The sequence below is a fragment of the Seriola aureovittata genome, chromosome 9 (genome assembly GCF_021018895.1).
Source record: "Seriola aureovittata isolate HTS-2021-v1 ecotype China chromosome 9, ASM2101889v1, whole genome shotgun sequence".
In the NCBI taxonomy this organism is placed as follows: Eukaryota; Metazoa; Chordata; class Actinopteri; order Carangiformes; family Carangidae; genus Seriola; species Seriola aureovittata.
The window spans coordinates 26,816,000-26,830,210 of record NC_079372.1 but is presented as its reverse complement, the minus strand read 5'-3'; the positions used below and the strand labels follow the sequence as shown (position 1 = coordinate 26,830,210).

General features: G+C 38.5%; 1 protein-coding gene across 1 annotated transcript; it reads right to left on the bottom strand.

Moving 5' to 3' along the window:
* Nucleotides 1–1,417: 1,417 nt before the first annotated feature.
* On the bottom strand, nt 1,418–11,296 carry ctdsp2 (CTD (carboxy-terminal domain, RNA polymerase II, polypeptide A) small phosphatase 2). Its single transcript, XM_056384306.1, has 7 exons — nt 10,466–11,296; nt 7,694–7,857; nt 6,350–6,451; nt 5,931–5,987; nt 5,190–5,282; nt 4,054–4,239; nt 1,418–3,230 (listed from the first exon to the last, which is right to left on the bottom strand). Exons 1-7 carry the CDS (start codon nt 10,524–10,526, stop codon nt 3,105–3,107), a joined length of 789 nt encoding a protein of 262 aa, XP_056240281.1. The 5' UTR covers nt 10,527–11,296; the 3' UTR covers nt 1,418–3,104.
* Nucleotides 11,297–14,211: the final 2,915 nt, after the last annotated feature.

Genomic DNA, 14,211 nt, shown 5'->3' with positions numbered 1-14,211 from the left:
TGTCGTTTTATATACAATCTATGGTTTATATGCAAATGTACTTCCTGGTGTCACCGAATAATGTCCCCGGTACACCTAAAATGGCCGACTTATAAATTTAGCTGCACCATCAAGTGTTTCAGCAAACACGCAGGTTTCTAAGTTTCAGTTGGAAAGGAACATACGTTTCAAAGACGCAATAACAACCGTGATACGTTTCTGATGAAACAGAAATAAATGCAGGGATGATGCAAATTTCATTGATGGAAAGTAACTAGCTTTTGAGGCATTTGTACTTTACTTGAGTGTTTCAATTTCATTCTGCTTTCTACTTACTCCACTACTTTTTATTTGGAAACTTTTTATTTGACAATGTAAATCTCCTTCAAGTCATTTTGGTCTTTAATTGACTCCATATGTCTTATTTTATTTGATAAAAGTGAAAAAAAATCTGAGCATAATTCTTGTGCAGCAACATCTGTTTTGTTTCAATCTACAGAAACTTTTTAGAGCATTTAGAAAAACAAAACATTTGAAGTAAAACTCATTGAGTACTCCCTTTTCCCACTTGTTTTTATGTATGTAATTATATTCAGAAGTGTTTTCATGAGATTGGGGGTTTACAGATCAACACTATGTAGAGATGTGAAATCTGTAAAGAGCTTACTCAAAGTGCATCATTAACGTATGTGTGTAATACAGCAACCATCATATCAGCCATTTTTCTGCTGAATGAGTACTTTTTCTATTGATACTAGTACATTTTGTTGACAATGCTGTAATTTTACATATATAAGCTTTTTTAATGCAGGCCTTTTACTTGAAATGGAATACTGCAATGTAAACATAACCCATAACAAGTAAAAGTCTTATATTCTATATCTTATATTCTTATAAAATATTAGTTTAGTACTAAAGCATTTGCAATGACATGTATCAACAATAAAAGTCATCATTGTACCGAATTGCCCTTGTCATATTTAATTACGTATGTAATAATATAATATATGATAATTATTGTGTTAAAGAACTTTATAAACAGTTGGGTAGCTATGAAATAAAATGGAAGTACTCATGTACTTCAAAGTACAGTATTTCAGTAAATGTACTTTGGGACATTTCACCACTGATTGTTAAAAAATGTGTGTAAAATGTATTTTTAGCGGTCAAAGTTTGGATATGCTTAAGTGTCAAGCTTTGCGCAAGTACTGCAATGCTAGGCATACTCCTAAATAAAAAAAATGTTTTTTTCTTTTACATTTTTTACTAAAATGTTGTAAACCTAAAATGTGAGTAGGGCTTGATTGTGTAAAAGAAAATTATTTAATTAGATAATTAATTGTTGTATAAGAGGACATACAGCAAAACCAGTTTTATCGGACCATTGATGAAAGGGGTTTGCTTGTGACACACGGTACAAATTACACATACAAAACAGTAAAATATAACCAATTTTTATTTTAAAATAAAAATTGGTAGCACCTTGTCTTTTAGAGTTTTGGTCAAATCAGGTAGACAAAATGAGTTTTTGATTTATTCTGATACACAAAGACAAATTGTGACTGTCTAAACAAGTACTTTTGGTCATCACAACTGGTAAATTTTCATTGTCATATTTTACTAGTCAACATGCAGGCAATAATTGCATCAGGCATTAAACATCATAGAAAAACCATATTACCCAGGAAACATAACCCCACAAAATATATGTTGTAATGAATTTTCAAATGAAAAAAATGTGTTCTTGCATGATTGAATCTTGGATTTACATCTATTTGATTTAACTGCTTAAGTTTTTGAATTATCCATGAACTTCGACAGCAAAATGTTTGTTATTTAGGCACAGATAAAACAGTCAAACGCAAGGCCAGCCTCAAAGTTGGCAAATGGACTACAATACAAAATGTTAAGCATTAAGAAATACTGGACAATACAGGTTTTTGGCCAATAAATACAGAAAAAACACTCATACATGTAAAAAAAAAAAAATCAAATTTGATATTTTCAAGTGTTGCACTGCAAGTACCACAGCCACATGGCATTACACTTGCTCTTGACAGTGTTTTCTCACGCTCAGCATGACACATCAGAGTGTGTAGGCCTACAAATCTCTGTTCAGGCAGAACACCATTCTCTGTCCGAATTTCAAAGGCACAGTTTTTACTTTCAGCACTGTCAATATAAAACAAGTGCAAGTTGTTTGTCATATAGTAATAAAAGAAAAAACATATGAACAAATGAACTATTATTAAACCTTGACTGAAAACTGTGGCGTTTATGGTCCTATGTGCCAACATATTCCAGTGTGTCTGCTTTCAACGGATCCATCAAAGACCAGATTTCGCCCTGTTTACTTAACATATAACCAAAAGTATCATATCAGTCTGACCACTAATGATGTATATTTGCATGTTTTATGGTTACAATACAAGTAACTAAAATACACTTTTGTTTTGCTGCTCATTTACAGGTAAATAAGGCTACAGTTATGTTTACATCTGCTGAATGCAATTATTGACTGTCTACTCAAGAGGTACTGTCCATGTAATTACAGAACTGGGTTGCATAGAAGAACCATGTTCACCATTTAAAAATAGATTTCCTTATAAAACAACCTATAAAAAGAAATCAATAAATGTATAAAATCTGGTGGAAATTTAAAAAAAGGGCTGATGTTTTTTTGTTGTTCCTTAAAGGCACAATAATAAAAAAACACAATGTCCAAAAGTCAAGTCAGGGCAGGCAGGCTTCTGCTTTGGCAAAAGAACCATTTTAATATTCATACTAACTGGAGTGATAGTGATGGGACTGCTTTGGTTGTTGTTTCCCGTCTGTCTCATATTACTTTCAAATAGTGGTTGTCAATATTGTCAGCACTGAGGTTCAGAGAAAAGGCCTCAGATTCCGATCTATAGTTTCGATTGCGCCAAAGACATTGTGTTTTCCAAGCTTGGAATTTCCTTAACCCCATGCTAATACACTTTTCTAAACAGAGGATTTTGTGCAGAGGCTAGGAGAACAACATCTGGAAACTCTAGCATTCTATTCTCAATATACGATTCTATTGTAGCTGAAGAGGTTTCAAGCTGGAGCTCTAACAGGGGCTGAGCAGGTCCCTTGAGAGATTAATGTCCACGAAGCTGGTCCAGCCTGGTGTAAACGTTATCAGCTTGACTAAGTTCTTCAAAGACAGGCAGAAGGTTGAGCAGCTCAGCATCTTCCACATCATCAAACCAAGACACCACAGGAACCTGAAGAAAACAAATGGTCACTGTTGGCCTTCGATTAAAAAAAACAACAACTAAAAACACAGACATAGAACAAAGCAGTGTATGAATTTATATAAATCTAACCAAAGAGGTGCACAGTTTTAACCAGCCTTTAATGTGACTTGTGTGTGCAGAATACATTCCTAAAAACCAGGATCTGTACTGAAACAATTAGTCAATTGGCAGAAAATTAATCAGCAACTATCATGATAATAGTTTAATAGTCATTTTTCAAGCAAAAATGCTAAAAATGATCCAGTTCCAGTATCTCAAATGTGAGGATTTGCTTTGGGTTTTGCAGTGTTGGTCGGACAAAGAGACACATTTCATCACTTTGGGCTCTGGGAAATTATAATGGCTATATTTCACTATTTTGTGCCATTTTAAAGATGAAATGATTCATTGAGAAAATAATCTGCAGATAAATAGATATTGAAAATAATTCGTTTGAGTTAGTTCGTTGCATCCCTAATGAGGATGAAATTAAGAATACACTTCCAAAATGAGATTTTAATATTTTTGGCACTAAGAAATGTTGCCTCTCCAAACATCAAGGGCCGAGTCTGCTAATTTTATCAATTTGCCAACTATTAAAACTCTATAAAATACTTGAATTTGTTTCAATTATGTGATTCATCATTTTTTACGAGCTAATCTCACATTACCAGATCTCCATCCCATTAGGCTGGAGGTCTGGAGCAAATCTATTTCTTTTAAACCAACTTTTGTGCCTGAAGTTTTCCAGACCTCCATAAGTCGATACATGGAAGTTCATCACAGTGAACTGAACACAGTGAAAACTCACAGCATTGTTAGGGTGGAAGATGTAGGAGGCAGGAGAGTTATCCAGGATGAGGGTTTTGTGGAGATCTCGGCCCAGGCGGCTCAAGTCTTTGACATAGCAGCCCTGATGGAATACACAAGATTCCCGGAATAACCGAGCCCGGAAAACACCACACTGATCCAGCAGGTCCGTCACAGGGTCTGCATACTGATGGAGGCCAGGGGGAGATGTATGGAGTAGGTGAGGGAAGAGCAGGGATGTGTAAGGCTGGGCTAGTGAAGCATTTTCTACATATGGTGGATATTTACTCTAAATAGCTAGTTACAACACCACACATCCAAAATCTGCTCATCTGGAACAGGTTGCACCAGCTATTCATAAATCCATTCCTAACTGTAAAAGTCTTACCTAAGATCTTAGTAAATATACATTTTAGCACCTAAAACATATGATTTACCAAACTGGGTTGCACCACTGAAACTTAAGGAAATCACTGTAGGATCACAAGCTGTAACATAACTACGCAAAATAACAGTTTTAGCAGCATTTACTGCGTTTCATTTCTATGCAGTATGGATGAGAAATATGTGTGTTAGTGTTCAGTAGTAATCATGCAGTTCAGAATGAGTGGGAAATATATGATTATGCTAACATAAGTTGCGCTATTTAGTCATTTAGTCTGACATAATTAGCATAATGTTTGGTAATACGAGGTATGTTGTGTTATATTTAATTTAAAATCTTCCATCATTGTTGAATAGCATTTTTATTCAGTGTTTGGTCAGATATATCTTTACTCTAAAAGTGTCATATGTTAGCAAACTAACATAGCTTTGCCAATCAGTTTCAGTTAGCTGTGTAAATGTAAGCCTCCACTTCAAAATCAATTACGATATAACTAAGTCTAAACTTATGAAGAGCTGTTGCAACCAAGCACAGAAACAAACTACGGTTGTAATCAAACGTGAAGAAGGTGTCTGCCGAGGTTACTAACAGTGTGTTAAACAGCCTCTCTCACAGTAAAAGAAGAAACTAAAAGGCAAGAGAAAGCAGAACAACATCTGATAGATCAGACATTAAATATCAGACAAAAGACACTTCGTGCTGAATAAAATATGAAGATCTTATTTCAGTATCTATTTCAGTATCTGATGTACCTTAGCGAGACTGGCTGTAAACAGCACACATTCAAATAACTCTCCCATTCTTTGCAGGAACTCATCCACATACGGCCTCTTCAGTACATACACCTGTAAAACAAAGAGACCGTCAATAAACAGTTCAACCGACAGGGCTATTTAAATGTCATTTAATTTAATTTCCTTGCATTTAAACTTTTTTTTCCCATCCGTTAGCTGCTAATAGCCAGTTCCTGAAACAAGTAATCAAGAATAGGCCGTGCCAGTGTTAACCAGCCTATCCTGGATTACTTGAACCAGGCAGAGGCCCACAGAGGATTCCTTACCGGCACATGGGGTCCCAGGACTCACATTTCTGAGTTAATTACATTTCCACATGTCCAAAAGTGAGAGGCTCTACACCAGAGTTGAACAAATGGTCCAGTACACGTTGCTGGTTAAGCATTTTTCAACATATTCTTCACAGAGACAGTAATATATACTGTATCACTTATTAATGGAATTTTAGATGAACTGGGCTGAAATGACTAATTTTCTTGCCGATGCATCCACTTCTACTTGTTCTACTGTATCCTTTTTCTACCCAACATCTGGCCAGTAGAGGGCTCCGTGCACCCGTCATTGAAAGACCTGGCTGATCAGTTACAAGACCCATCCCTTTTCAGCTCAGCAACCACTGCAAACACATCAACATACATACACAAACACAACTCCCTCCCCTCTACAGCAAATACAACACTCACACACGCAGTAGTTTACCTGGTGTGTGGTCCCCTCTATCTCCACAGGCACGATGAAGTCTGCATTACTAATAGGCTGGAGGGAGAACACAGAGCGAGATAGTTGGCATGCTCATTCACATGAGCCACGCTGTGTACATTCACATGGCATTACATAACAACTGAACACTGAACACTTAGAACCAGACCCCTCAACGCTGCTGTAAATCACAGTACACAGCAAACAGAATGTAATTCACTTGATGTGTGTGAAGAAACTCTGACACAGATTAACAAATGATCAAAGCAGAACCAGGCTGACACAGGCTGCACTATGTGTGTGTATATATATATATATATATATATATCTATAGCTATAGCTAAATAAACATATTGTCATTTACTTGCTGTTACAAAAATAAGTGTATCTGATGATTTAGTGAGTCATAGCTGTGGTACCTTGAATGAGCTGTGCACCAGAGTCTCATCCAGGTCTATGACCACGCATATCTTCCCTTGGTCCTGGGCCTTCACCTCAGGCAGGAGGCTGGGTTCAGATTGCTGAGGAGACACACCAAGATTTTTTTTTTCTTTTTTAATAACACCTATCATTTGTCTTGTCAGTGCTATATTTATGGCTGTGGAGTATGATTAGTCCCAAAAGCACAGTGATTCATATGAAAGTCAAAGATTGGCTATTTGATTTTACCTCTGGGAAATTAGATTGAGTTAGAAGGGCATGTATGTGATGATGGCTGAAGGAGTAGGCTTAATTATTTACTGCAAAAGCTTCTATGTTGTATATCTTTATGATAAGCAAATTTATGTCTTTCATTATACTTCCAATAGCAGCTTATTAAACTCTACAGGCATTCACCTACAGGGAGAACAAATTACGTTGATATAATCTAATTTTCAGATATCCAGTTTTTCCCCCCTCTGTTAATTTTGTTTCTACGCTCCTTATGAGCAGTCGAACTGAAATTAATTATTAATATGTTACATAACAGAAATCACTTATCCATTAAGGAAGGAAAATTAAGATTGAGAAAAATGCCATCCATGAGCAACTGCAATCTTCTTTCACCAACTAAACAATAAGCCAGATGCAACATAACCCCATCGGCGCCAAAGTTTAATTCAGTTTCATTTCAGTGGGAGCCTGCCAGACAATAACCAGGCCCTACAGATGCTGCTTCCTGTTTGCTCCTGATGCTGGAGGACACTCCTCAATGTGAACAAACATGGCATCTCATTAAAACGCCCCTTACATGCTACTGAAGCTCTAATCAGGCTGACAGCGTTCACCAGCGTGGCCAGTCGTGTGCAGCAGGCGCTCAAGGCTTTATTTTTTTTCTCCACCTCAGCAATTACGAGGCACACTATACACCATTCTCTGCTCACTCTCGCCATCTGCCTAAAGGACTGACAGTCGCTGTGTCGTTCTTATCTTCCTTGGAGGATCAAGTGTGAACATCAAAGTGATTCCATATCCGCAGACAGTTGCGGTTTAGCTTTCAAGATGTTCCGAGCAGGTGCAGTAGTGGTTTTAGTGCGCAGCAATAAAGAAAAAAAAATAATGCTGGAAGACAATAATAAGCACATTTTTACAACAGCGTGTTAAGTGTATTCGCACAGATGTCCAACCTATTCATACACCTCCTCTTTTATGGCAAGCAGCGTATGTGTGGGCGCGACAAGGAAGTAAAATCTTAAATAAACAAAAATAAAGGGAGGACTGAGCTGAGGTCTTCAAATTGTTTTCGGTGGTGTGAAATATTGCTAGAATAAGAGTAGTGTTACCTTGACAACCGTCCCATTTTCCTGTGAATCCAGCAAGGCCTGCTGGGAAGGTGGTGGTAGTGGTGGTGGTGGTTTAGGGCCATCCTGAGCTTGGAAGCAACAGAAGAGCGCTTTGAAGATGTTACAACTCCGAGGCTGTTTTAGGGCAGACCGGCTCACCTGGCCTGTTTAGCAAAGAGAAAGAGAGACTTTCATGAGTAAAACTGTATGAGGTCAACATGGAAATGCTAAGTGGGGCTTTGAGTTACACGCCACAACTCACGTCAGCTAATCTTCTTTTTTTCCACACACAAAACAAATCTTGACATAAACAATAAAGAAATTAAAAATATATCAAAAAACAATCACAAATACTAATTCATAAAAGAAAATCAGAGTAATTAAGTATGAGCTGCTTATAACGTATAGAATGAGCTTCCTGTCATCCATCTGTCTACACGGATGGCATAGCCCCACACATGAAATCTGTTTTTAATGCGCCTGCCTCTGCTGCTGTTGCTGCCGCTGCTGCTGCTGCTGCTGGAAATGGCTGGTACATGTTATATAATCACAGAGGGCGGGAAAACCCACACTTTTCAGCAGTACCTTCAACAGAAAACACAGACAGAAAACATTCCAACCATTTTAAACTCCAAGACCTTCCAGAGCTGCCTGAAGCTAGCCAGAACAGCCAGAACAGCCAGAACAGCCAGACGGGCAGTCAGTCAGTGAGCCGGACAAACAGTCACACCTCAGTGCTCTGTGCAGGTCTTTGATCAGTCACTGTAACGATGGGTGTCCTAGCCACATACAAGGCTCAGTGAAAGAAAAGGGGGCAAAAAGAAATTCTTGCAAGTCCCTTCTGGTGTGTTTCATGTGAGGACTTGCTTGATTTTATACCCATCAATACAGTGCCATCCCAGTTCGTAAACACACTCAGCTCCTACTAGAAAGATGAACTGATGGTAAACAACCCGAAGCTTGCCAGCCAACTGTTTTCTCAGAGATTTACATGTGTTTTTCCATAAACTACAGCTGACCCTCTGAATGCTCTGAAGACATGATGCAGACACACCAGTGACCATGTTACACAACTCCATCTTTAAGAGACAAAGGACACTGGAGCTTGATTTGATGGCCCTTCATTAGTCCAACACCATTTTTATGAAAATATTAAAGATAGCTGTTCAATACAATCCACATGATATATAACCCATGGATGTGAATCTTGAGTGCCAGTCAGCACAAGTCAGCCTATTGATTTCCCACAGGAAGGCAGTATTGGCCATGTATGACATAACACATACATTAAAACTCCCCTGCATGTAAGAGGGTGGAAAAAATAACAGCAGATTAATCCTACAGACATTTACCAGTGACACGCTGACGAAGCCACAATGCAATATATCACTGAAACCCACTCAATCCAACAAAACATGCAAGGCAAAAAAAAAAAATATATATATATATATATTAAAGGCATTGTGAATAATTTTCTCAACACAATAACCGCACCACAGTCATGCAATATGCACTATATTAACGATCAAGAGGTGAACCAGAATCAATGAGCAAAGCCTCTTTCAGGGCCAAGGAAAGCGTGCAAACAACGAAATCTTTGAAACGGCGCTACAATGGGCGTGTGCAGAGGGGTGTGTTTGTGCATTCCGCTGTCAATACCGCGGCACCTGGTATTTCTATACAGCCCCACTGTTAATCCTCGGCCACTCTGGACCCTTTTACACCTATTTGTCTTTAATACATCACCACGATTTAATGTAGAAACTGTGCAGTTTGTTTGTCCAGTATTAAATAAAATCAAACATTTTTTTTTTTTTTCTTCCTTAATGCCACTGACTTGCACTGATCTGTGACCATAATATAAACAAAAACACCACACTGTAGTTTGATAAATGAACAAAAAAAAAAAAGCCTGGTTTACTATATAATGCTGCCTGTGGTGACAGACGAGGTCCCTCACGCTGTACCTGGTAGTAGTAGGAAATGGGATGGTGCCAAACAAGCTGGAACCTGATAGACATAAATACAGTGGCTGCTGCTGCTAGGTTTGGAGAGCTGGCCGTGATCACCAGCAGCACACCACTGAGGAAAAAAACTCAGTGATAATCGCAACACCACATGTTAAGAAGCGACACAGATTTGCACAATAAGAGCACCCACAGCATAAAAGAGAGAGAGAGGGAGAGAGAGAGAGAGACAAAAACAGGATCAACAATAGCTAAGCTCTGGATGGCAAACCCAGTGCGTAATGGAGACTGTGAACTTATACTTGAGCTTATATCCAATACAACATGAATAACTCAGCTGTGGTAAAGCAAGAGTGAGCTACATAATAATGTCCTCTGATATCAGATTAGTATCAGATGTTATTCAATCTTATAATTTTTTTTTTTTTTTTTTTTTTAAGAGTCATATGCTCTTTATGATCTGCAGGTGATCACTGAAGAAAAACAACTACGGTTGCAGCTCCTGTGGAAGAATCATTAGCAAAGAAGCTATGTGTGATTTTTTTTTTTTTTTTTTTAAAAACTCTCACTTTTTATTTTGTAGGAGTTAGATCTAAATATTACAGATTTTTTTTTTTTTTTTTTTAAGGCAATGCGCCTCAGACCGCGCTCAACCAGAGTCCGCAGAGCTCAACTGTCAAATGGGCGCACTACAGGCTTTTCTCAACACACCGATCATTATTCAGAAATAATCAAATAATACCGAGCCACGCGAGGCGGATGTTGATTAGATTTTAAAAGCGTATATAACCCGGGCCCGTCTCACCTGTTTTCGGTGACACTTGAACGTCTTCTTTCTGCACTTGGGTGATAACAGAACTTTCCATCTGACAATCACGGAGCCCTCAAAATCCTCAAATCCTGTCCCCGAGCACTGATGGGCATCCCTCATTGGGTTTTATTGACAAGTCGACTCAATTATTCACCGAGGTAACTTGTCATCCGCCTCAGTTACGATCCTCGATGAGAGTGGGATTTGTCTTGTTCCTGGGTTTCTTTATTCCCCCCGCCGCTTCTCCTTCTTCTTCTTCTTCTTCTTCTTCTTCTTCTCTCGGAGGTCCGCCTGGGGAGGGGGCAAGGCACTTGGATATGTTTTTTGGGAGGCTATTTGAGTCTCTGTCCGCTCCGTCGTCTCGGGTTTACCGCTACTATTACTGGTAATATCGCCGAGCAGCCCCCCTCTCCCGTCGCAGCTAAGTCCTCACTTTTGCACCAACAACATGGAGAATCCAGGCGAGGGAAGGAAAACAACCGAGGAAATGGGGCAAGGGAGGGCGGTTTCAAGCCCCCCCTTACTACAGATAAACAACATCGCCCGAAAGGCCTCAAAGAGCGACGAAAAACACCGAGAATTGGCACCTAGAGCAGGTTTCAATGTTGAAAACCCGATTCCACCGCGTAGTTAAATGTAAAATATGAGTTTTGTTGTTATCCGAGGTTTTGTTTTTCTACGGTTGGGACTCCGCGGGTGCCTTGAAACTGTCTATCCTTTCTGATTGGACGGCCGGGAGGAGGGGGCGTGGTCAAGGCATTCCTCCCCGTCCCGCACGCTCCGCAGCGAACACATTCCAGCGCTGCTTCTAGCAAATGAGATCACATTGTTTGTAAATTATTAAAAAAAATAAAATAAAATAAACAAGTATTAATCTCTGCCACTAAATTTAAACATAAATGAAGACAGCCAGTGTATTTTTGTATTCTCTCTTTTAAATTGTTCGCTAGGACGTTATATTTTAACGTTTGTTTTTTTGTTTACACAGTATCTTATTTTCTACAAATACATCAGTATACTGCGTCTAGTGAGCATTTTTTTTAATTTTTTTTGGTTCTTACTCAACTTGAATATAAGCATATGCGGTGGAGGAGGTGTGACATTTTTAATCATAGGCCAACATAATGACCCCCCCCCCCCCAAAAAAAAAAAAAATTTCAACATTATCATTGCGTGGTAAGGTGTGATACTGGCAATTATTAGCCTACTTTAGGGTTTTCTTTTACTTTAAAGTAACCCTGTAATCCGCGATTTTACATGTACAATTGCGATATCATAATCTCTGATTAAAATTGAAACCAAAACCACTCACTGGGGTGACATTACTGGTAGCAGTATTTAAAATTAGCAACACTTGACTTTAATTTCCATTATTTAGCATTTATAAGCAGTATATAAACATTTAATTAGTTGTTCATAAAACTATAATATAAGAGATGTAGATACTAGTGCTTATTAATTAGTTAACAACTTTAACTATAGGGTGACTTGAAGTAAACCTTGAACCTTAAAAGGAAACTATAAATAGTTGTACTATACCTATAATGCATGTAATTTAGGAGAGCTTTCCGGTTTCTCTTCATCTGAAGGATCCACAGTCTCCACTGGACACCTCCACATCAGCAAGACTTGGTTGGGAGATATAACTCTGTGCAGGACTACATGGTAACTGTTCCTCAGTAGTACTTAATGTCTGGAGGTAACAGAGGGCAGAGTGAAACCAGTGACCCAGGCTTGTTTCATTTTCTCTCTCATTTCTCTTCCCTCCAGTGACACAATAGTAAAATGAAACTGTAAATTGTTTTACTTGAAAAATGCTAGGGGATTTTACTCTAGGAACCACTGCGTTATGGCAATCACCAAACATCTGTGCAACAACAGAGCACCCAGGCTCTGTTGTTACTTTACTTTACCACTGCTTGTCATAAACATTACATGATGGTTGCATCATGTAAAAATTCAGATCAGTTAAGACTAAAAATAGCCACTATTTTAGGTCTAAATCCAGTGAATAATTCAGAAAAACATGAACAGTTGCTGTTGCTATTGGTCTAAATTAAAATAAGATGTACTAAGCTGCAGACAGGTCCTGTTATTTCATAATTATTTTTTCACTGTATCAAGTATAGTCATTTTCTGAGCAGCTTGGACTAAAACACATTTGTTTTACCTTGTTCAAATAAATAGAAGTGGGTTTGACACCATGTTAGGCAATGCGGTCAACTAGTGGGTCCCCAGATATTTGTATATACAACATGGAGGTTCTGCAGTGCCTCCTTATCCTCTGGAGGTGAAGAAAAGTTAAAAGTAAAATCACACGCATCTTCTTGCTGCAGTGCATGGTGAACAACTATGGTGTGAAATTAAGTAACAGCAGATATTTTCTGCATTTACACACATGAGAATGACGGAGAGAACGACACACTGCGTACATCTGGAAGACTGTTTAGCTGAGCAAAACAGACAGAAACAATGAAAATAAACTTGTTAATAAAGGAATAACTACACAGTTGAGATAGTCAGGCTCCCCATTCCAAACACATGTGGGCCCATTACACCACAAGCTCAGCCAGTGCCCACAGTGGCCACAATGCAAGGCATAAACAAGAATGGCCCTGCTGTTTGCATTCCTGGTGTCGGACATTTTAGGGCAGCACTGACAGATCTGTGTAAAAATATATACATAATAAGTATGGACCGCACAGCTGGAAAATGTCATGTGGTTTTAAAGCTGATGCCACTGTTTACTAAATCAACTTGAAATTCATTATCTTTGCCTGCTCTCTGGTGCGTCTTGCCCCTCTACTTTTGGTAACGTTGCATGTGCATTCCTCAGAGAGGACAGACAGACCGACAGAAAGAGCAAAGGGGTCAAATGGTGTTAAGGAAGGGCCTGGACAGAGTGTTGCAGGGTGCTGCAGTTGTACCCATGGAAAATCTGTCCAAAACATGTGACTTCAAACACCCGATACGTGTAAAAAGTACATCCATCTTTCAGCAGGGAACAGCACTAATGCACAAGCATGTAAAAACAACCTGAGGTGAAAAGAAAAGTAAATCACAAGTGAACTGCACTTCAAGCCTGAGACCTGAAATTCATCATTGTTAAATCCCACAGAGAGAAAGAGACAGATATGAAAACAAGTCATGATGCAAACAAAGGTGACTATTCTTATATAATCCTGATGTACAGCAGTTGTATTTTTACGTTGTGGTTTATTGTGTTTGTTCAGTGGCATCGTTCTTTACAACACAACACATTTAATGATTTTTTTATGATTGCATCTCATTAAATCAGCCAGTTCTGGTGTGCCACAGTAATAAAACAGCATGGTAGTTCAAAGATATCTTTGAGCAAACATAAATCAACAGCTTAAGTTTGTTAATCTGTAGCATGTCATCAACTGGAGCATGATAACAAAACACACAGTACAAATAACATCACTGTTTGTTAAAATAGTTTTGAGCACATTGTCATAAATCAGCTGTAAATATTTCAAGGGCACCGAGGCCAAACGATCGTCCACCAGGGAAGATTCAGAAAGTTAATTCCACTGAATTAATGTCTGGGACATGTGTCAAAATTCAACAGAAAATAATGTTCATCAAGTTATACTGTACAGTAAACATCAGTGGTGATATTTTCAATAATTGCAACAAAAAAATATCGCATTAATGTCTTGCACACTCACAGACGTACACACAAACATACAGTCCATCCATTAGGTGTTGTGGTTCTA